The sequence below is a fragment of the Macaca mulatta genome, chromosome 11, assembly GCF_049350105.2.
Source record: "Macaca mulatta isolate MMU2019108-1 chromosome 11, T2T-MMU8v2.0, whole genome shotgun sequence".
NCBI classification, from domain to species: Eukaryota; Metazoa; Chordata; class Mammalia; order Primates; family Cercopithecidae; genus Macaca; species Macaca mulatta.
This window is the reverse complement of record NC_133416.1, coordinates 129144926-129167114: the sequence shown is the minus strand read 5'-3', so window position 1 is coordinate 129167114 and position 22189 is coordinate 129144926. Positions and strand designations below refer to the sequence as shown.

Here is a 22189-nt window from a genome sequence, read left to right as displayed (position 1 = left end):
ACGCCGTTGGGGCAGTGCAAAATTGGGCTCTTCCCGGAGCTCGAGGCCTGGGGCTCCTCGCACCAGGTGCACAGCCAGCCAATCCGGGAGGTCCTGTCTGGCCGCGCCGGCCAATCAGAGGGTCCCTGCCGTAGGCGGAGCCTGCCAATCAGGGGCACCTGGAGTCGCTGGGCAGCCACGATCGGGTCTCGCCGGCGAGGGGCGCGCCGTGACGCGCAGAGGGTGGCGGTGGGATGGGGGTGGGAGCTTCTCTCGCAGCTGAGCCCCGTTTCTCCGGTGCCGCAGTATCGCTGGGACTGAGAGCTGAATACCCACACCCAGGGCTGGGACCTTAGCAGAAAGGAAACTGAGGCTGGGAGGTCGGCCGGGAGGCTGCCTGGCGGAGGTGGCGCCGCTCTGAGTGGGCGGGGCTAGTTCCGGCCCCGCCCCGCCCCCGACCTCTTGGCTCCGCTAGTGCCGGGCGCGCAGCCGCCAGTGCTGCGGGCTCCGGGCTATGGATGCCCCCGGGGCCCCGGCCCCGACCGCCGCCCCCGGTCCGGGCAGGAAGGAGCTGAAGATCGTGATCGTGGGTGACGGCGGCTGCGGCAAGACCTCGCTGCTCATGGTGTACAGCCAGGGCTCCTTCCCCGAGGTGAGGCCCGCAGCGGGGCTGGGGTGGGGGCGATGGACGCCCCTCAGCCTGAGCCCAGAGCCCCGACCCTCGGTCCCCGGCGTCGCGAGTACGGAGAGGCGGCCGCCACCCCGGGGCGCCCCTCGGGAATTCCAGAGCCCAGCGGGGTGAGGGGGTGATGATCCGGGACGAGTGAGGGGGGTGGACAGTGGGTTTAGCTGGAACCTTGGCCCCCGCAGGCCCCACTAAGGACCAACCGACCCCCTCTCCCGCAGCACTATGCCCCGTCGGTGTTCGAGAAGTACACGGCCAGCGTGACCGTTGGCAGCAAGGAGGTCACCCTGAATCTCTACGACACGGCCGGTGAGTGGGCCTGCGCCCCCGGGGTCCCGGGGGTCCGCCCGCCCGAAGGGTTTCCCCTCCCGGGCGTCCCCCACCGGGCGTCCCCGCCCAGCAGCCTTGCCAGGGTCCTGGCCGGCTCTTCACTCCTGGAGGCCGCTCAGGGGCGCTGGCTGCGCGACCCTAGAGGCCAAGCCCTATATGTAAGTGGAGAGTGTGGAGGAGGAGGTGAACTCCGGGGCCACCCTCCCAGCTCTGTGCTGAGAGCCCACAGCTAGTTCCTCTCTTGTGGTTCTAGAAAGCAGTGGGCTGCTCTTGGGCCTCCCATGGTTCCAGGATTGCTGCGCTGCCTGCTGTGGTCTCTGCAGACTCTGTGGGCTGCAGATTTGAGCCCCCTGGTGCTCGGATTGCCTGGGCTGTGTGTCTGGGTCCTGTGGTTCTGGGATGCTCCCGGCTGCAAATCAGCCTGTGGCTTCAGGGCTCTGTGGCCTGCGCTCTGCAGCCTGAGACTCTGGGGTCCTGTGGATGCGAGTTCTGTGCCTGCAGCTCCCAGGATTCCACGGCTTGCAGTTGGTGGTTCTGGAATTGTGTGGCTACAATTATTTCTGTGCTTTCCCAGTTCCCTGGGACAAAACCAGACAGTGTAGAAAATGAACTGAGGAAGGAACAGAGCACTGGGGGCAGGGGCCCCACACCAGGCTCTGCCTGCCACCTGCAGCCCCCCGTGGGTGGTCTACGGATTTATGTGCAATTGCTTGGGAGTCGGTGTTGTGAGGGGCGGGGACGGGAGAAACGCAGTCAGTGGGAGGACCCTGACTCCCTTCTGGGCTTCATCAACATTGGGGACCAAAGGTTGACATCCCCAGGTGAGGCCTCACCCCACCTCTGTGACTCAGTGTTTAGTGACCTGCAGGGAACCACGTCACCAGGTGGCCCTCTCCTGCCAGCCAAGCCTTGTATGTGTGAGGTGAGGTCAGACACTGACGTAGGATGGAACCAAAATCCAGACACCTCCACCCCCAGGTAGACCTTGGAGAGGACCCGAAAAGGGGCTGTTCTAGCTCAGAGCCCCCTCCATTCCGACTTCAGCAGGTCCTACCATGGTCTCTGAGAAACCTGTCTTTGTGGGATGTGGGCCCTCTAGGGCCACCCCCAAAACAGGGCCTGTCTCTAGCCCCTGGTGAGCTGGGAGAGCTGAGACATCAGAGGAATTCCCGAGGCGTGGCCCAGAGGGTAGTAAGAGTCATGGTCTGGGACACTTTTACTTTCATGTTTCTTGTCCAGGAGCCAGGGAGGGGCAAGGTTGTTCACCCACTTTTTGAGTCAAGTGCTCCTGAGTGGAGACATTTACAGCCGCCCACTGCCCTGCAAGAGCCGGGAGGCTTTTTCTTTCCTCCTCCTCTGCCCTCAGGGCCTCCCCTATCAGGTCCCGGGGTTCACTGTGCAGGGCAGCCTCCACATCATGAGAACAGGGATGGCCTTTCTGGCCTTGCCCAGAGAGCGATGCTCAAGGAACATGTCAGAGTAGATTGTGGTGTGGAGATTCTGGAAAGCTGCAAGGTGATGTAGGAAGAACTTGTGCAAAGAGCTGCTACCGGAGGGATGGCGGAGCATCCCCTGCTACAGTTACCAGGAGCAGGCGACCACCGGCACTATGGGGATCCCATCCACGGTCCCATCCTGTTCCTGCCACCCTCTTTGGAGTCAGATCTGGGCTTTGACCGCAGCTCTATTGGCTACGTATCATTGGGGATGTCTGGGCCTCAGTTTCATGATCTGTCATGAGCACTAAGAGGGTCATGAGGATTAAATCAGATTAATATATTATGTCCACCAACCTGCCCGACATGGTGAAACCCCATCTCTACTAAAAATCCAAAAATTAGCTGGGCATGATGGCGGGCACCTGTAATCCCAGCTACTCAGGAGGCTGAGGCAGGAGAATCATTTGAACCCAGGAGGTGGAGCTTGCAGTGAGCCGAGATTGTGCCATTGCACTCCAGCCTGGGCGACAGGGCGAGACTCCGTTTCCTAGCACTTTGGGAGGCTGAGGCAGGAGGATTGCTTGAAGCCAGGAGTTCAAGACCAGCCTGGGCAACATGACGAAACCCCATCTCTACTAAAAATACAAAAAATACAAAAATTAGCCAGGCATAGTGGCACACGCCTATAGTCCCAGCTACTTGGAAGGCTGACACAGGAGAATTGCTTGAACCCAGGAGGCAGAGGTTGCAGTGAGTTAAGATCACGCCACTGCATTCCAGCCTGGGCAACAGAGCGTGACCCTGTTTCAAAAAATTAAAATTAAAAAAAATTAAAAAGACCCTTCTACCATCCCTGCCCAGCCCTAGCTCGATCCTGTGCTTTGGAATCTACAGTGCCATGCCCCGAGCTGGCCCCCAGCCCCTGCTGCAGTGGGGAGATCTATCTTCCCTGGCAAGTCTCTTCCAAGCAGCCGAGAAGCAGGGCTCATGGGAGGAGGTTGGCCTCATAGTCTGACACACCAAGGAGGGGTACCCAGGGAGAAGAAATCTGGCTGCTCCCTGTAGGGGGTGTCCCCCCATGACCGGGGAAGGCCTGCTCATAGGAGGAAATCCCCTGGTCAGTGAGTGCCACCAGGGAGAGCCCAGGTCCCAGTGCTTGTCATGGAGCAAGGCTTGGAAGGTGATGGAATGAATGGGTAATAGATCCGAATGCCGGAGATGATTTATCTCTGCCTGCAGGTGGACGGCTCTCGGGAGAACATGACAGAAAGCCATGGCCAGGAGGTCACATAGAGAGAGGCAAAAGGCCAAGAGGGTAAGGGAATGGCCAAGCCAGAAATGAGTCTAGTAAACGTAGTTGTAGAAAGTTCTAGAACCCAATGGGCTACACCCAGTGGCGGAAGGGGCGTCTTCCCAACTGGTGGCCACCAGAGCTGTGAGACAGGGGTGGCTCTCGGAGGCTGAATTTCTCCACACCCAGACCTGCCCACAGGAGCCCTGGTGGAAGGCCTGTCTGGCTGTCTCCATCCTGAGGAAGTAGTTACGGACACCACAGCGGAGGGTGGACAGATGGGGTGACAGGGCTCTCAGGGCTCAGAGGGGAAGGGGCGGGGGCCGTGGCACCCACTGCTCTGTTGGCCTCACCCGGGCCCCGACATCCTCTGAGGCAGGAAGCTGCGGTGAAGTCTGAAGTTTCCTGGGCAGGGAGAGGCGGGGTGAGGTGGGCTGTGAAGACGCAGATGGGAGACTGAGCTTATCGGGGCCAAGGTGTGGGGTCCAGGGTTGGAGGGGCACAGAATGGGGTGGGGGTTGCCCTGGGAGCAGTGGTCCCCTTCTCAGCCTGAGATGGGAACAGAAAGAAAATTGGCGGGCAATGGAGTAGGAGTTGCTAAGACAAGTAACCAGGGACAGGTGGGCGTCGTGAGCCCCAGAAGCACCGGAGGCCTGGGCTGAGCCAAGGCTGGGGTCACCCAGAAGGTGGTCTCAACTCCCAGCTGGGGCTGCGCAGCCCCTGTCTTCCTGGGGAGGCACAGGTGGGCCCCCAGCAGAGTGAGTAAAAGTGGGTTCCTCTTCTGTCAGCTTCCCTTCTCACGCCGCCAGCACCCCTCCCTGACCAACGCCCCAGCTGGAGCTGGGGGCCACCTGCCCTGTGTGTCCTCCTGAAGATTTGAGGTCTTCTCTCCTTAACTCTGCCCTGGGCCTCAGAGACCCCTGTCCCTGGAAGCAGGACTGTCTTGGCAAAGCCTCATCCCACCAAGAAAATAGCCCCGTGTGCGGCATGAGCCTCCCTTCCCCCAGCCCTGCCTCAGCACCGCCCAAGTGTACGTCAGCACGATGGGCAGCTTCACGGGCCTAGAGACTTCCTCACCAGAAGCACGTGCATCCTTTGCGTATAATTCCTGGGTTTTTTTGGTTTTTGGTTTTTGGTTTTTTTTGGTGGGTGGGGGCTGTGGTTAGAGACAGGGTCTCGCTCTGTCACCCAGGCTGGAGTCTGTAGCATGATCATAACTCACTGCAGCCTCAGCCTCTTGGGCTCAAGTGATCCTCTCACCTCAGCCTCCCAAAGTGCTGGGATTACAGGTGTGAGCCACCATGCCTGGTCTCCTGGGCTGTTTTAATCTCTAAGCCCATCTGCAGTGGCTGGATGGGCCCCCCTGTGACTACGGGCAGGTGACATGGACCCTTTCAGCCCCAGGATCATTTTTGTAGAATGTAGAGGGTAATGGTATCACCTGGTGGCTGGGAGGCCCCTAAAGCTTCTGGGTCCAAAGATTCTGGAGGTTCTGACCCCCCGCCATGCCAGGCTATTAACTTCTCCTGGAAGTTTCTGTTTCAAGAGTAACCCAATAGCCTTCTTCCTGCCTCCCGGCACTGCCCCCGACTCTGCCCCCGCCCCCGGCCCCGCACCGGCACCGCTCCGGCTCCAAGCTCCAAGCTCCAAGCTCCAAGTGTTGCCTCCCTTCTCCTGGGCTTTCACCTTCCAGATTAGGGGTGGGGTTATCACTGTTATCACCCCCTCTCCCAGATAAGGAAATTGACACCCAGAGAGGGAAATGTGGGCGTCAATTCGAGATGTGGAGGCTGCCCTGAACAGTCCCGCCCAGAATGTGCATCAGTGAATGGAACCTGACCCCCGACTCATATGAGAGAAGGTATTTATTAACAGTACACTCCCCCATCCCCAAGTGGGCATGGGATTGGTGCACACGGAAGTACATCCGCCCACACTGAATTCTAGGGAAGGCTGGGTTGGGCAGAGTCAAGCCAGGACGGCAACCTGGAGGAGGCGCTGGAGTCAGAGCTGGCTGCCTCTCCCTTCCCAGAGGCCCTCTTTCTTGAGAGGGCTGACATTTTTCCTCACCTGGTCAGGACTGGGACAAGTAGGGTGAGGATTCCTTCCTGTTTTCTGAGGTAGGCTAAGAAAAAAAAAATACCCCAGCAGGGTCCTCTGTTATTTACAAAGCTTCCCCTTAACTGTGTGGCCTGGGGCAAGTCACTCCAGCTCTCTATGCTTCCGTTTCTCAGCCTGTAAAATGGGGCCAACAATAGTGTCTACCTTGTAGGGTTTTTGGGGGAAAGATGAGTTAATCCAGGTGAATGGCTTCGAGCTAGACCTGGCATGTAACACAGAAGCCTTCATGCATAGGTGCTGCCAGAATCACAGTGGTCCACTCCTGCAGCCCCAGCTCCTCAGGAGGCTGAGGCAGGAGATGGCTTGAGCCCAGGAGATTGAGGCTGGAGTGAGCTGTGATCACACGACTGCGCTCCAGCCTGGGCAACAGAGCAAAACCCTTTTTTTTTTTTTTTTTCCGAGGCAGAGTCTCACTCTGTTGCCCAGACTGGAGTGTAGTGGTTTGATCTCAGCTCACTGCAACCTCTGCCTCCCTAGCTCAAGTGATTCTCCTGCCTCAGCCTCCCAAGTAGCTAGGATTACAGGCATGTGCCACCACGCCCAGCTAATTTTTGTATTTTTAGTAGAGACAGCGTTTCATCATGTTGCCCAGGCTGGTTTTGAACTCTTGACCTCAAGTGATCTGCCCGCCTCAGCCTCCCAAAGTGCTGGGATTACAAGCATGAGCCACGGCGCCCGGCCTAGACCATGACTTTTATATGAGAGAGAGAGAGTCGATATTAAACATCTTTATTATTACTGTCATCAAGGCTCACTCACTTTTCGCATCTCCATTTCTTTTTTTTTTTTTTTTTTTTTTTGTTGAGACAGAGTCTTGCTTTGTCGCCCAGCCTGGAGTGCAGTGGCCGGATCTCATCTCACTGCAAGCTCCGCCTCCCGGGTTCACGCCATTCTCCTGCCTCAGCGTCCTGAGTAGCTGGGACTACAGGCGCCCGCCACCTCGCCCGGCTAGGTTTTTTTTTTGTATTTTTTAGTAGAGACGGGGTTTCACCGTGTTAGCCAGGATGGTCTCGATCTCCTGACCTTGTGATCCGCCCGTCTCGGCCTCCCAAAGTGCTGGGATTACAGGCTTGAGCCACCGCGCCCGGCCCCGCATCTCCATTTCACAGATGAGGAAACTGAGGCCCAGAGGTTAATTCCCAGCTGGGAAGGCTGGGGACAGCTTCCTGGAAGAACTGGTGCTTTTAGAATGGCCTGGCAGGCAGCTGACCTTGGGGACTGGTTGGCCTCTGGCTCACAGGGTGCTTGTCTCTGACCTTGACGAAGTCCCCCTCCACCACTTGGGCTCTCAACAGGAAGAACTGTCCCCGCCCAGCGTACCTCCCAGGGGGACTGCTTGAATGAACACAGGTCAGGAAGTGGAATGCCCTTGCCAAGGCTGCAGGGGCACCTAAAGCCGGAGAGATGACTATTAACCCTCTTCACCCACTCCTTCCTTTGAGCCTTCCTTCACCGAATGTGTATTGCGCTCACCTGTGTTCCCAGGGGCACAACAGTGAACAGCACAGAGGTGGTTCCTGCCCGCCCGAGAGGCAAACAAAAACACCCAGAGAGTTACTGTTTTTTTGTTTTTTATTTTTGTTTTTGTTTTGAGGCAGAGTTTCGCTCTGTCCCCCAGGCTGTAGTGAAATGGCACGATCTCAGCTCACCGCAACCTCAGCCTCCCAGGTTCAAGCGATTCTCCAGCCTCAGCCTCCCAAGTAGCTAGGACTACAGGTGCCCACCACCACACCCGGCTAATTTTTGTATTTTTGGTAGAGATGAGGTTTCACCATGTTGGCCAGGCTGGTCTCGAACTCCTGACCTCAAGTGATCCACCTGCCTCCACCTCCCAAAGTGCTGGGATTACAGGTGTGAATCACCCCGCCTGGCCCCAGAGAAGTATTGTGAAATCAGGTAGGGGTGAGAGGCATGAGTAAAGCCCCCGTCACGTGGCAGACTGCCAAGGAGGCTGTTTCAGAGCAGTCAGGAAAGGTCTCTGGGAGGAGGTGACATTCCATAGAGCCCTGAAGGAGAGGAGGGAAGGAGCCACACTGTTCCCTGTTGAAAGAACCTCCTGGAGGAGTGAACAGCAAGGGCAGAGGCCCCAGGAGAGGCAGGCAGGCTGTGATTGCCTCCAGCGCTCCGGGGCTGACTTCTTCCTTCACCCGCTGCAGCCTGATGCCTGCCCCGCCACCTCCTGTCCTGATGTCACTGCAGGCTGTAGTTGCCAAACCCAGTGGGCAAGTCTCAACCCTTGTCTCTGCTGTGTGTGACAAGAGTGGAACAACCTTGACAGACGTGGCAGCTCATGCCTGTAACCCCAGCACTTTGGGAGGCTGAGGCAGGTGGATCACCTCAGGTCAGGAGTTTGAGACTAGCCTGGCCAACATGGTGAAACCCCGTCTCTACTAAAAATACAAAAGAAAGCCGGGCGCTGTGGCTCACACCTGTAATCCCACCACTTTGGGAGGCTGAGGCGGGTGGATCACGAGGTCAGGAGATTGAGACCATCCTGGCTAACACAGTGAAACCCCGCCTCTACTAAAAATACAAAAAATTAGCTTGGCGTGGTGGCGGGCACCTGTAGTCCCAGTTACATGGGAGGCTGAGGCAGGAGAATTGCTTGAACCTGGAAGGCGGAGGTTGCAGTGAGCCAAGATCGCACCACGGCACTCCAGCCTGGGTGACAGAGTGAGACTCTCTCTCAAAAATAAAATAAAATAATAAAAATACAAAAAAAGTTAGCCAGGCATGTTGGCACCTGCCTTAGTCCCAGCTACTCAAGAGGCTGAGGCAGGAGAACCATTTGAACCCAGGAGGTGGAGCTTACAGTGAGCCGAGGTCGTGCCACTGCACTCCAGCCTGGGCAACCGAGCAAGACCCTGTCTCCAAAAAAAAAAAAAAAAAGTAAAGAAGTGAAGAAAAGAAAAAAAGAAATGAGAGAAGCCGTCCAAGGGGGCTCCATTTTACAAACTTATCCGAGGTTTCACTTTCTGTAGTTTCAGTTACCTGAGGTCTGAAAGTATTAAATGGAAAATTCCAGAAATAATTCATAAATTTGAGATCATGCACCGCGCTGAGTAGCGTGATGAGATTGCGCGCGGTCCCGCTGTATCCCACCCGGGATGTGATTCGCCCCTTCCTCTGTGTATTCCTGCTGGAGACACCACCTGCCCATGAGTCAGTCAGCAGCTGGCTCGGTAACAGGCCAGGCTGGTCTTGAACTCCTGAGTTCAAGTGATCCGCCCGCCTCGGCTTCCCAGAGTGCTGGGATTACAGGTGTGAGCCATGGTGCCTGGCCCCGTTTTATTTTATTATTGTTGTTGTTAATCTCTTACTGTGCCTAAGTCATAAACTAAGCTGGCTTATAGGTGTGTACATATAGAAAAAAACAGCATATCTAGGGTTCTAGACTGTCCGTGGTTTCATACATCCACTGGGGGTCTTGGAATCCACCCTTGTGGGTTGGGGGGACTACTGTACCTGTTCGCTCCTGCCATAGTTGTAAAAGGGAATATGTTATGCCAGAACTATGAACCCCATTGTTACATCTTAAAGGACCAGAACCTATTTTTGCACAATACACGTTAGTGTGTATCAGCAGAAGGAACATCCCACTTGGAATTTCATGAGCTGGGGTTAACTCCTGGCCCAGTCACTGAGTCACTGACCTCAAGCGAGTCACTTCACTGCTGTGACTCTCAGGCTTTTCCTATGCAGTGCGAGTGTTCATCATTTCCCTGCCACATCTGGCTGTCATGTAAGGATTTTTTTTTTTTTTCCTTTTTGAGACGAAGTCTCGCTGTGTCACCCAGGCTGGAGTATAGTGGCATGATCTTGGGGCTCACTGCAACCCCCACCTCCCAGGTTCAAGCAATTCTCCTGCCTTCGCCTCTGGAGTAGCTGGGATTACAGGCACCTGCCACCACGCCCAGCTAATTTTTGTATTTTTAGTAGAGACGGGGTCTCACCATCTTGGTTAGGCTGGTCTCGAACTCCTGACCTCGTGATCCCCCTGCCTCAGCCTCCCAAAGTGCTGGGATTACAGGCGTGAGCCACCGTGCCCAGCTTTTTTTATTATTATTATTATTTTTTTGAGACTGAGTCTCGCTCGGTCGCCAGGCTGGAGTTCAGTGGCGTGATCTTGGCTCACTGCAACCTCCACCTCCCAGGTTCAAGCAATTTTCCTGCCTCAGCTTCCCGAGTAGCTGGGACTACAGGCTCACACCACCACGCCCAACTAATTTTTGTATTTTTAGTAGAGACAGGGTTTCATCATGTTGACGAGGATGGTCTCGATCTCTTGACCTCATAATTCACCTGCCTCAGCCTCCCAAAGTGCTGGGATTACAGGCATGAGCCATCACGCCTTGCCAAGGATTTCTTAATCATTTCTAGACTAAAGCACTCTGAAAACTGCATAGAGTATAGGATGTATTATTATAAAGGCAGATGCAGAGGGCAGGCAGTTATCCTCAAAAGGGAAAAAATGTAGCCGTTTAATCTGGATGTTTAAGAATAAAATGCTAGGGAGAAAATGGTGAAAAGAGCAATGGGGGAAGGACCTTCCAGTCCTGTGGAGCAGCAAGCACAAAGGCCGGGGCATGAGAGCTTCGTGGGTTTGAGAAACAGTGAGGTGGTGCTTTGACTGGACTGCAGTGAGCAAGTGGGTGTGGCAGAAGATGAAGTCAGGTGAACCAGGGGAGATGTTTGGATTTTATACAAAGAGCAATAGGGGCCAGGCATGGTGGCTCATGCCTATAATCCCAGCACTCTGGGAGGCCGAGGCAGGCGCATCACCAGAGGTCAGGAGTTCAAGACCAGCCTGGCCAAGATGGTGAAACCCTGTCTCTACTAAGAAAATACAAAAATTTCATGCCTGTAATCCCAGCACTTTGGGAGGTTGCGGTGAGCAGATCACCAGAGGTCAGGAGTTCGAGACCAGCCTGACCAACATGGAGAAATCCATCTCTACTAAAAATACAAAATTAGCTGGGTGTGGTGGTACGTGCCTGTAGTCCTAGCTACTCAGGAGGCTGAGGCAGGAGAATCACTTGAACCTGGGAGGTGGAGGTTGTGGTAAGCCGAGATCGTGCCATTGTACTCCAGCCTGGGTAACAAGAACAAAACTGTCTCAAAAACAAAACAAAACAAACAAAAATTAGCCAGGCGTGGTGGCAAGCACCTGTAATCTCAGCTACTTGGGAGGCTGTGGCAGAATTGCTTGAACCCGGCAGGCAGAGGTTGCAGTGAGCTGAGATTGGGACACTGCACTCTAGCCTGGGTGACAGAGCGAGACTCTTGTCTCAAAAAAAAAAAAAAAATTGGGGGGGGCAATAGGGAGTCATTGAAGATGCTTCTGTTGTGGAGAGGGGGGCAGGATAGGACTTGTGTTTTAAGATCCATCCAGCTGTCAGGTGGATAATGGATTCATCGAAGGGCTGTAGGCCAGGGAAGAGGGACAGATGAGGGCTTAGATGAGGATGGTGTAGGAATGGGGCAGGGCGGGGGGGGACAGTGGCCAGCAGTAGACAGGGCCCTGCTGTCCAGTAGAACTTTCTGCAGTGGAGGAAATGCCGTGCACCTGCACCAATCATTGTATTGGCCATGAGCCCTGGGTGGCAGTTCATCACCTGAAATGTGGCTTGTGCAACTGAGGAGCTGAATGCTTCATGTTCATTCATTTTTTTTTAATTTTATTTTTTTCTGAGATAGAGTTTCACTCTTGTCACCCAGGCTGGAGTGCAATGGCGTGATCTCCGGTCACTGCAACCTCTGCCTCCTGGGTTGAAGTGATTCTCCAGCTTCAGCCTCCCAAGTAGCTGGAACTACAGGCACCCACCACCACACCTGGCTAATTTTTGTATTTTAGTAGATACGGGGGTTTCACCATGTTGGCTAGGATGGTCTCGAACTCCTGACCTCAGGTGATCTGCCCGCCTCGGCCTCCCAAAGTGTTGGGATTACAGGTGTGAGCCACTGTGCCCAGCCAATGTTAATTCATTAATTCAAGTTAATTAATGGGGCTAGTGGCTACCCTGTTGGATACCACAGATTTAGGAAGATGTGGACAGAGGTTACCGAGAAGGGACAGCTGGGGACAGGAAAGGGGCTTGAATAGCATGCAGGTCAGTTTCCCAGTGTCTTACAAGGACGTCTCTAGCTTTGTCGGGGGGGTGGTTCAGGTCTGAGACCTTGCTCTGCCCAGTGTCAGGGGACACTGGCATGGACAGCCCTCCTGGCCCAGCCGTTGCTGTCCTGGTGGCTTCTGTTCACTGAACACTCTTTTATGGCCCCGGGTGGCAGTTCATCACCTGAAATGTGGCTTGTGCAACTGAGAAGTTGAATGCTTCATGTTCATTCATTTTTTATTTTTATTTTTTTTGAGACAGATTTTCGCTTTTGTCACCCAGGCTAGAGTATAATGGCCTGCCTTGGCTGGTGACAACCCCATGAGGTAGATTTTATGATTTTCATGTTCCAGGTAGGGAAGCCAAGACTCCCACCGCAGTCCTGTCTAAGTCAAGGTCACACAGCCAGTGGGGGCAGAGCTGGGATTTGAACACGTGTCTCATCTGCCTCTAATGACCTCACCCTTAACCGCTGTTCCATGGTGGAGCTGGCCAAGGACTTCTGGAGGTCCCTGGGTTGAGGGGGAGCCAGTGGGGAGAGGGTAGCCACACCCTGTCACCAGCAAAGCGGCAGGAGCAGACATGGCCTGGCAGTGCTCCGTGGAGAGGCCACTTGTCCTAAGAGGTGTTTGCCAGGGAGGGAGCGGAGGGCAGGCTGGCACCGCCCAGCACCTGCAGCAGCTGAGGACGGGGTAGGGGGATTCCTGGGCCTCCAAGTCCCTTGTTCAGTGGAAGGAAGTCGAGGGGTGGGGGGCTGGTCACCAATGAGCCTGAAAAGCTCTCAGTTCTCACTGTGGGGATTTTAAAAAAATACCGGGGCATGATGACTAAGTGCAGTGTAGAACCCTGGGCTGGGCCGGCTCCTCAACAGGGAAAAAAATAAAGGACGATATTGGTGAAATGGTCAAAATCGGACTACGGCCTGTGGATCGGATTAGAATGCAGAGTCCATGCGGTTTCCTGGGCTTGGGGCAGGGGAGAGAATGCCCTTGTTCTCAGCAGATGGCGCCAAGCTAAGGGGTGAAGAGGCAGGGGTCTGCAGTTACCGTGCCCTGATAGGGAGAAACAGAAGTGTCTGTCTCCAGATAAAGCCAGACGGGCCGATGCAAACAGGTGGTGAATCACAGTCAGAGCTCTTCACACTCTTTGTTGCAATTTTACTGTAAGTTTGAAACTGTCAATATAAAAAGTTACAAAGAATTGCTTATAAAGAAGGGGAAAAAAAAGCAAACCCAACCAAGCTCAAGCCTAGATCGGTGTTTGGATTCAGCTCGTGTTGGGGCAAGGCCAGGCATCAGGATTAAAGTATCCCCCCAGGAGTATGCTCTGTGAATCTGGGTGGGGAGGGCGCTTAGGTGCTGTTCCCAGCAACCCACCACCCGCCTCCTAGTGCTTGCAAGAATGGGCAGGGAACTCAGCCGACTGCATCAGAACCCGAGAAGCTGGAGGTTGAAGCCAGACACCAGCCTCTCGGGACTTGGGGACACTGTGAGTCCACCCAGCCGCACAGGTCTGAATCTTTGGGAAGGGGAGGGTTCCAGTCTGCGCTCTGCCCCTAAGCATCAGGGCAGGGGGATCACATTGGCTATCAGCATCATCGCTAGCAGTTTCTCCAGCCCCAGCCCTAGAATCAGGCCAAGCTCTCAGCACTGCGTGGGTTTGATCTCGAGGATTCTTTACCACCATCCAGAACTGGGGGGCTGCCACTCATGGGTTCTGTTGTTAAGAGACAGGGTCTTGCTCTGTCACCCAGGCTGGAGTGCAGTGGCATGATCACAGCTCACTGTAGCCTCGACCTCCTGGGCTCAAGTGATCCTCCAGCCTCAGCCTCCCGAGTAGCTGGCACCACAGGCCTGTGCCACCACTCCTGGCTTGCTGCCCATTGTATAGATGAGGAAATTGAGGCCTTAAGGCAGGGTCACTTGTCTGGCCCCTTCCCCTTCACCCATCAGAGTCCAGACAGGGGACGTCCCCTGACCCACCCTGCTCTCTGCTTTCAGGGCAGGAAGACTATGACCGGCTGCGGCCCCTGTCCTACCAGAACACCCACCTCGTGCTCATCTGCTATGACGTCATGAACCCCACCAGCTACGACAACGTCCTCATCAAGGTGAGGCTGGTCTCCTGGGTGGCGGCCCCACATCTGGGCCCGGCTGCACCCCTCATCCCCTGCCTCCTCCCTCCACAGTGGTTCCCTGAGGTCACGCACTTCTGCCGCGGGATCCCCATGGTGCTCATTGGCTGCAAGACAGACCTGAGGAAGGACAAGGAGCAGCTGCGGAAGCTCCGGGCTGCCCAGCTGGAGCCCATCACCTACATGCAGGTGGGCCAGGGGCCAAGACCCTGGGGCGCAGCCGTGGCTGTAAAGCCTCCCAGACCTTTGGCCTCTGCAACTGGGGTGCCTTAGCGGCCTTTCAGGGAGCTGAGGGAAGCAGGATTCTAATAATAATTTCTAAATATTAGTATTGATGGCCTGTGAACCTGAGCACTTTACACAACTACTCTCAATCCGTAGGACTCAGGCAGGTGCTGTTCACATCCCCCAGTTTACACGGGAGACAATGAGGCCCAGAGAGGTTAAGCAGCTTGCCCAGGGTCACAGAGCTAGCCAGAAGTGGAGCCAGGATCTGGTCCCATGCACTGCACTCCAAATTCTGTGCTATGAGCCGCTGTCCTGTCCTGTCCTGTGCTGTGCTGTCTGCCTTGTTTGAAAGGGCCAACTGACCGTGCAACTCTTTGGGTGAGGCATGGGGGAATAAACAGAATAAAAGGAATGTAAAGGCAAAAAGAAACTTTCACAAGAAATAACCATTAATAAGGGCAAATTCGGCTGGGCATAGTGGCTCACGCCTATAATCCCAGCACTTTGTAAGGCCAAGGCAGGCGAATCACCTGAGGTCAGGAGTTCAAGACCAGCCTGACCAACATGGAAAAACCCCATCTCTACTAAAAATACAACATTAGCCGGGCGTGGTGGCGCATGCCTGTAATCCCAGCTACTTGGGAGGCTGAGGCAGGAGAATCGCTTGAACCTGGGAGATGAAGGTTGTGATGAACCAAGATCGTGCCACTGCGCTCCAGCCTGGGCAACAAGAGCAAAACTCCACCTCAAAAATAAATAAAGGGCAAATTCATTTGCCTAAGTTGTACTTTCAGAGAGAGGTGGCTGGAAGTCCTGTCTTGAGGCCTCCAACTCTTCTCACAGGCCTGGGAGACACACCTGGGGGAACCAACCCCGGGTGTCAGGATTCAGCCCCTCCCTGCCTGGAGCTGGAGAGAGGCCGGGGTGGGGGCCTGGACAGGGCTTCTTCCAACCTGGGGGATGCACTGCACTGTCCCTCCATTCCACCCACACTGTGAGGGCCAGCCAGGATGGAGGCGACAGGCCCAAAACAAGGCCTCCACCCCTGGAGAGTCCTCAGAACCAGTCCCAAACCCACCAGGTGGTTCCAGGAGACCTCCAGGGGCCCCTCACCTAATGCTGGCTTCTCCTCCCACCCAGGGCCTGAGCGCCTGCGAACAGATCCGAGCTGCTCTCTACCTGGAATGTTCCGCCAAGTTTCGTGAGAATGTGGAGGACGTCTTCCGGGAGGCCGCCAAGGTGGCTCTCAGCGCTCTGAAGAAGGCGCAGCGGCACAAGAAGCACCGGCTCTGCCTGCTGCTCTGACCCAGGGCGGACACACCTCACGACAGCACTGACAGGGGCCCCAGGTGCTGACTGCACCAGGGAGGCTGCCCCATCCCGACCCTCCAGCTCACGGTGTCTGGGGCCTGCAGCTAGACTCTTGGAACATTCTGGAACTCTCTCCTGACTGGGGCTCTGACCACAAACTCCCCTCCAGGCTAACCCTGGGACGGGGTGGTGATGTGGGTGCAGGAGCCAGTGTCTGTTCTCGGGACTCGGAAGGGCCCTCATCACAGCCACCCCCACCATGAGTGTCTCCTCAGTGCAGACTCAAGTTATGCTTGAAATGAAAAAGTCCATCTGGTGGTGGGTAAACGTGGACCTGGCACTGTTCCATGCAGGCGCCCCAAGCCTGCCACTCCTGTGTCCCCACCTCCCTGGGCTCCCGAGATAGGCACCGCTGTATCCTCCAGCTCCTTCCTTCCTTCCCCCAGGAACATGGGGGCCACCGAGGGGGCTGGGCCTATCAGGAGAACACAGGCCGCAGCCCAGTGGAGGGGCTGGCACCCGCCCCTCCCATCTCCACCCCACATGGAAGACTTGTCTTCAGCTTGGCCACTGTCTTTGCAGAGCTGGGCACATGTGCCCAGGGGGCAGAAAAAATGGCTTCTCAGTTGTTAAAAGTATACCCTGGACCACCCATCTGACCATCTCTTCAAGGTCTCATCACCAGGACAGGACTGGCCCATTTAGTCCTCAAGCCTCGCTTCTACCAGCCTGTGGAGTTCAGGAGGCGAGACACCCCGGCCTCCTATGAGAACTGATGGGGTCTACCCTCTGTCCGCACAGGACAGTTTCTCAGAACTGGTTCACAGACCACCTGTGTCACCAACAGCCAGATACCTAATCCCCGAGTCTCCTTTGGGAAGGTCTGGGGCCGAGGGTCTGGGAATTTTTTTTTTTTTTTTTTTTTGGGACAGAGTCTCATTCTGTCGCCCAGGCTGGAGTCCAGTGGTACGGTCTTGGCTCACTGCAAGCTCCAACTCCTGGGTTCAAGTGATTCTCCAGCCTCAGCCTCCTAAGTAGCTGGGATTACAGGCGCGCACCACCACATCCGGCTAATTTTTTTGTATTTTTAGTAGAGACGGGGTTTCACCATATTGGCCAGGCTAGTCTCAAACTCCTGACATTGTGATCCACCCGCCTTGGCCTCCCAAGTGCTGGGATTACAGGCGTGAGCCACTGCACCCGGCCCAGGACTTTTAAAACAAGTATCCCAGGGGATTCCGGTGCCTACCAGAGGTCACAAGCTGCTTGGCTCTGGAGTGCACCTAGGATTGGGTGCCGCCTAAGATGGGATAACGGCTTCAGGTGACTCCTAGCCTTCCCGGTATCTCTTGCCTTGGCCTCCCTGGCCCAGTGCTGGGGTGTCAGCTAAGCCTGAGCTTCCGAGAAGTCAGGTCACCAAAGGAAGAAGCCTTCTGAGACCCTCCTCACCCCACCCAGGTTCCCAAGGCCCTGCTGTCCCCTGGGGAATCAACCAAGGAGCTCTTGTTCTCGAAGAACTCACGGCCTCGTGATAGTCTAAGGTAGAGGTCCGAAAACTACAGCCTGTGGGCCACATCTGGCCACAGCCTGATGTGTAAATAAAGTTTTATTGGAACACAGCCACACCCATTCCTTTGTGCACTGCCTTTTCTGTGGCTGCAGGCAAGAGCAGCTGCCACACAGACCAGCTGGCCCATAAAACTCAAAAATAGCTGCCATCTGACCCTTTATAGCCAGCTAGCTGACTGCTAATCTAGGGCAAAAGCAGGGGCCTAAAAAGGGTCAGAAAGGAGACCAGAATGAAGGGCAGGCATTTGGGAGCGGCGTGGCCTGTGGCGACTGGAGAGCAGGCATCCTGTGCCATGGGGATGTTGCCAGGTTCATTTTTCTAGGGAAAGCAGAAATCTGGATTTTTATGTGGAATCTCACTGTAGGAGAGGGGAAATCTCATTTTAAAAATGTAATCAGGCCAGGCACAGTGGCTCACACCTGTAATCCCAGCACTTTGGGAGGCCAAGATAGGAGGATCAGTTGAGCCCATGAGTTGGAGACCAGCCTGGGCAACATAGCGAGACCCCATCTCTACTAAAAAAACATTAAACAGTGGCAGGGTGGCCAGGCGTGGTGGCTCACACATGTAATCCCAGCACTTTGGGAGGCCGAAGCAGGCAGATCACGAGGTCAAGAGATTGAGACCATCCTGGCAAACATGGTGAAACCCTGTCTCTACTAAAAATAAAAAAAAAAAAGCCAGGTGTGGTGGCACGCACCTGTAGTCCCAGCTACTCAGGAGGCTGAGGCAGGAGAATCGCTTGAACCCAGGAGGCAGAGGTTGCAGTGAGCTCAGATCGTGTCACTGCACTCCAGCCTGGGTGACAGATAGAGACTCTGTCTCACAAAAAAAAAAAAAAAAAAAGCAGGGCATGGTGGTGCATGCTTGTGGTCCCAGCTGCTCCAGAGGGTGAGGTGGGAGGATCTCTTGAGCCCTGGAGACGGAGGCTTCAGTGAGCTATGATCGTGCCACTGCACTCCAGCCTAGGCAACAGAGACCCTGTTCCCGCCGCCAAAAAAAATTAAAAATTTTAAAATGCCTTGGGGAGGGAATTTTAACAAAGCATGCCTGTGGGCACTGCTGTGAGGTCTGGCCTAGGGATTTGTAGGGCCTTGGTTAGCGGGAGCTGAGGCCCATATATGAATGGCGGGGCAGAGCGCTGAGCCGAACCTGCTGGCCTCTCCACCTCCTGTCGAATGCAGAGTCTCACCCAAGTGGTGCCCAGTGGCTCTGGCCCCACCTCAGGTGCGGCCCCTGGGGGTGAGCCTGCCAGGCATTCCCACCTCCCTCCCACAACATCCAGAACCTCTGGGAAGGAGAGGGGAGGTGGGTCCCCTCCACAGGGGCCAAGGGTCTTGGTCCCACTCCCCAGGTACCTGCGGCAAGATTCAGGAAGGTGGGCTGCAGGATGGGGGGTCAGGGAACCCTGAAGTGCAGGCAGGAATGTCCTTTTCCCCTTGGACTACCTAGGGCCCGGGGCGCCCTCTGGTGGCGACTCTGCTCACAGCCTGACTCAGGACGCCCCCCGCGCTCCCAGCGGCAAGAAGAGCACGAGGCGGACACGGTGGGTCTCTGAGAACTTAAATAACCCTCTCCACTCGGCAGGGTGGGCGAGGAGGGGGCTCACAGCAGAAGCAGAGTGGCCCCGGGGTGGGGGCGCCACAGGACACTGAGGGTTCACACCACCCCAGCCTGGGCCTGGTAAGTAGCAGGTCAGCATAAATCCAACCCCGCGAGGCACATCCAAACCCAGAGGGGTTCAAATGACAGGAGTGGGAACAGAGGGGCTCCCTGAGGCTTCAGGCCCCATCCCCAGGAAGACTGGCCTGGCCTCAGCCACCTTCAAGCACAGGGGGGAGGCCTCGGGTTCCAGGGACGATGGGGGACCCAGCATTAAATATGTTATAAATAGGTGGGCGGACAGGCGGGGCTCACATTCCCCTAGTCCGTTGGGGTCCGTTGGGGGACCAGGGCCTGGGCCCTCTCCCAGCGATGCCACGTGCCTGAGATGGCGACTGGGAAGAAGGCCGGGAGCCCCCTGCAGTCTGAAGTCTGGGCCGAGGGCACAGGAGCCTGAGGCTCACGGCTGCTTTGTCTTGCCTCTGTTCTTCTGGAGCTTGGCATGCACGACTTTGAGTGTGGTCAGGAAGTTGCCGAGGAAGAGGATGAGGAAGGTGAGCGCCAGCACAAACACCTGGGGGAGTCCAGAGAGGAGGGCCAGGCTGGGGCATCTGCCCTGCTGAACCCCTGCCCCCAGCACCCCAGAATCTACAGCACAGCTACTCCCAAACTGCAGGGTTTTGTCATTGAAGGCAGAGATTCAGGAGACCCGGGTGAAGGGGTGAGGCCTCAGGCTTAGGCAAGGCCTGGGAAGGGCTCTATGGGGCAAACCTCCTTGGGATCCATGGATTGGGAGAGGCTCCACCCCTAGCCCTTCCAGGAGCCTCCCCCCAAGCACACCACACACACACACACACACCCATACCTGCGAGCCCAGCCCGCCCCAGGAACCTCCCCAGCACACCACACACATGCATACACCCCACCCCCACATCTGCCATCCCAGCCCTCCCCAGGAATCTGCACCCCAGCATGCCCCCACCCTCCATACCTGCCATTCTCTGCATTCCTCGTGGCTGGAGAGCTCAAAGAGCGTGACGGCATTGTAGAGCTGCCAGAACTAGAGAGAGGAAGGCAGGCGCTGCTCACCCACCAGGCTCCCCTGGCCAGCGACGTAGAAAGCCAGGGAGATGCCCAGGCCCCCCACCCAACTTTGGGTATCAACTATCCACAGCACTGACAGACACCCCCCAAAATGAGCAGGCACCCGAGGCCAGGGCAGGGCTGGGCCAGTTCTGGCTCCTGCCTTGGCATCCCCGGGCTCAGAGGCTGCCCAGGCCCCAGGATGCCACGGGGCCCAGCATGGGGACAGATGGAGAAAGAGGGCAAGGCCTGAAGACCTTCTGTTCCTGGGGGTCAGCCCAGACAGGAGATACCCACAAACTCCAGGGGAACTCACATGGCCACAGAAGAGGAAGGGCAGGAGAAAGGTGAGGCCCCGCCACATCCAGGACTGGAACCCTTCTGTGGAGAGGAGGGAAGAAAAAGGACCCACTGAGGGGCTCTGCTGCCCCCAAAGCCCCACCAGACACCCACCCCCAGCCACGCCAGTCACCCTAAGATGAGCCAGGCACAGTCACACATGCGGAGGGTCAGCCCTCACCTGTCATAGCTGGGTGGGCATTCACTATGGCAATAGCAGCCCTGTCACCCAGCCCGACTGCTGTCACTCCTCAAGTCACCAAGAGCCAGGTGGCCCTGACAGCACGCACAGGTGCCGGGCGCTACGCTGTTACTAATTTCTTTAATCTGCACAGGGCTTTGCATTTTATCATGAATTCTCACATGCATCACTTCTATTGAGTCTTGAGACAGGAGGACCTACTTAGCAGAGTAATTTGATGGAAATGACCATGTCAAAAGACAGCAGAGTTGGCCAGGTGCAGTGGCTCACGCCTGAAATCTCAGCACTTTAGGAGGCCAAGGCAGGCAGATCACTTGAGGCCAGGAGTTTGAGACCTGCCTGGCCAACATGGTGAAACCCCGTCTCTACTAAAAATACAAAAATTAGTTGGGCGTGGTGGCGGGCACCTGTAATCTCAGCTACTCAGGAGGCTGAGGCAGGAGAATTGCTTGAACCCGGGAGAAGGAGGTTGCAGTGAACAGAGATAATGCCACTGCAATGCAGCCTGGGCAACAGAGTGAAACGCCATCTCAAAAAAAAAAAAAAAGATAGCAGAGTTGTATTAAAAACAGTTGCCCCTGAAATTCTCAATGAGGGGGTCTCCTCACTTTTCTGACCGGCACCCCTATGGCTTAAGAATGAAGCATGTCTCCCCGTGTATGTGCATTTATGTACTTATACATGTTGGTATGCAGACATGTTATAGACAAATGGCTAATTTTGTGTGTGTGTGTGTGTGTGTGTATACGTTCTAAAACACACACACAAAAATAGATACTTCCAGAGGCTGACACAGAGACCCTGCCCTCAGGGCCTGCTATGCAGCTGGCCTGGCACTTGGCAGCTGAAACAGAATCCAGGATGAATTCTGGAAGGCGCTTCGGGATAAAGGGCAGCGGCCTGGCTCCACTGTATGGGAGATGCTCGCTGGGCCGCACTCCCGGTGTGGGGGAGCTGGCGGGTCCAGCACCTGCCCCCGCTCCAACCCAGGCCCAGCTACTCACCCACTGTAAGATCCAGGTGGTTCCTCTCCCCCAGGGCCCGCAGCCGGTAGAGGCAGCCCCTCTGGTAATAATATTGCAGGAACTGTACGCAGCCTGCAGGGGGAGCACAGCGCCCGGGCTCAGGGCATGGTGTCCCCAGAAGACAGGGCAACACCTCCTCTCTGCCCCAAGAGAAGGCTGGTGGGTCTTTACTGGGCAGAGGCAGAGAGGGTGCCCTGGTTACAACCCTCTCCCACGCCCAACACACCACACACAGACACACACACCCTTTGGTCTGAACCTGCTTTAGCCCTTATCGAGAACATAGACAGAACTCAGGTATGTGAGGACCCATCTAAGCCCCAACGAGAATCGAAACTTCTGGAATTTTCCACGCAGTAGACAATAGATGCTTGCTGGAATGCAAGCTATGCCAGTGCTATGTTGGGAGCTGTGTGCAATGCTAAGACACAAGAGAGAGTTCCATCCAAGGGGATACTTCGTTGTTGCTAAAAATGAGGTGATAATGACATGAAAAATAGCTATGATAAACTTAAAAATTCAAAAGGCAGGTTATAATAGTAAAGCTCTATGTACAGAAAGATCCCATACTTGTAAAATATATGTAATGCAATACGCACATGTATATACATATTTATGAATAAAAACTTCTGAGAGGACATAGATCTTAATTAACATTGATCACCCCTTGGGTGGGCTGACATATAACTGCCATTCTTGGCTTTATATATTTGTATTTGTTTGCAAGCAGGTTTTAA

General features: G+C 55.5%; 2 protein-coding genes across 9 annotated transcripts in view; one reads left to right on the top strand and one right to left on the bottom strand.

Annotated features, from left to right (window-relative positions):
• The first annotated feature begins 438 nt into the window (after positions 1-438).
• RHOF (ras homolog family member F, filopodia associated) lies at positions 439-17250 on the top strand. 2 transcript variants are annotated; one of them, XM_015153008.3, is made up of 5 exons: positions 439-631; positions 886-973; positions 13959-14068; positions 14147-14281; positions 15461-17250. In XM_015153008.3, the coding sequence occupies exons 1-5, from the start codon at positions 494-496 to the stop codon at positions 15623-15625; spliced, it is 636 nt and encodes a 211-aa protein (XP_015008494.1). In that variant the 5' UTR covers positions 439-493; the 3' UTR covers positions 15626-17250. The 2 variants fall into 2 exon arrangements, with proteins under 2 accessions (XP_015008494.1, XP_077811694.1); XM_077955568.1 differs by having other exon boundaries at positions 850-973.
• A 1497-nt stretch (positions 17251-18747) lies between these two features.
• TMEM120B (transmembrane protein 120B) overlaps positions 18748-22189 on the bottom strand; it is a 63584-nt gene continuing 60142 nt past the window's right edge. For 3 of the 7 annotated variants that reach the window (XM_028830007.2, XM_077955550.1, XM_077955551.1), the window contains 4 exons: positions 21432-21622; positions 20203-20267; positions 19795-19863; positions 18748-19377 (listed from right to left, as the gene is read on the bottom strand). In XM_028830007.2, the coding sequence (XP_028685840.2) occupies positions 19326-19377; positions 19795-19863; positions 20203-20267; positions 21432-21622 (377 nt within the window). In that variant the 3' untranslated portion in view covers positions 18748-19325. The remainder of the gene's footprint in view (positions 19378-19794; positions 19864-20202; positions 20268-21431; positions 21623-22189) is intronic. The other 4 variants (XM_028830008.2, XM_028830009.2, XM_077955552.1 and 1 more) reach the window with 2 other exon arrangements.

Excerpts from the sequence above, each read along its gene's own strand:
- RHOF (XM_077955568.1), top strand. The coding sequence starts at position 494 with ATGGATGCCCCCGGGGCCCCGGCCCCGACCGCCGCCCCCGGTCCGGGC. Across the intron at positions 632-849 it reads GCCAGGGCTCCTTCCCCGAG|GCCCCACTAAGGACCAACCG; the intron begins GTGAGGCCCGCA and ends TGGCCCCCGCAG. Across the intron at positions 974-13,958 it reads GAATCTCTACGACACGGCCG|GGCAGGAAGACTATGACCGG; the intron begins GTGAGTGGGCCT and ends CTCTGCTTTCAG.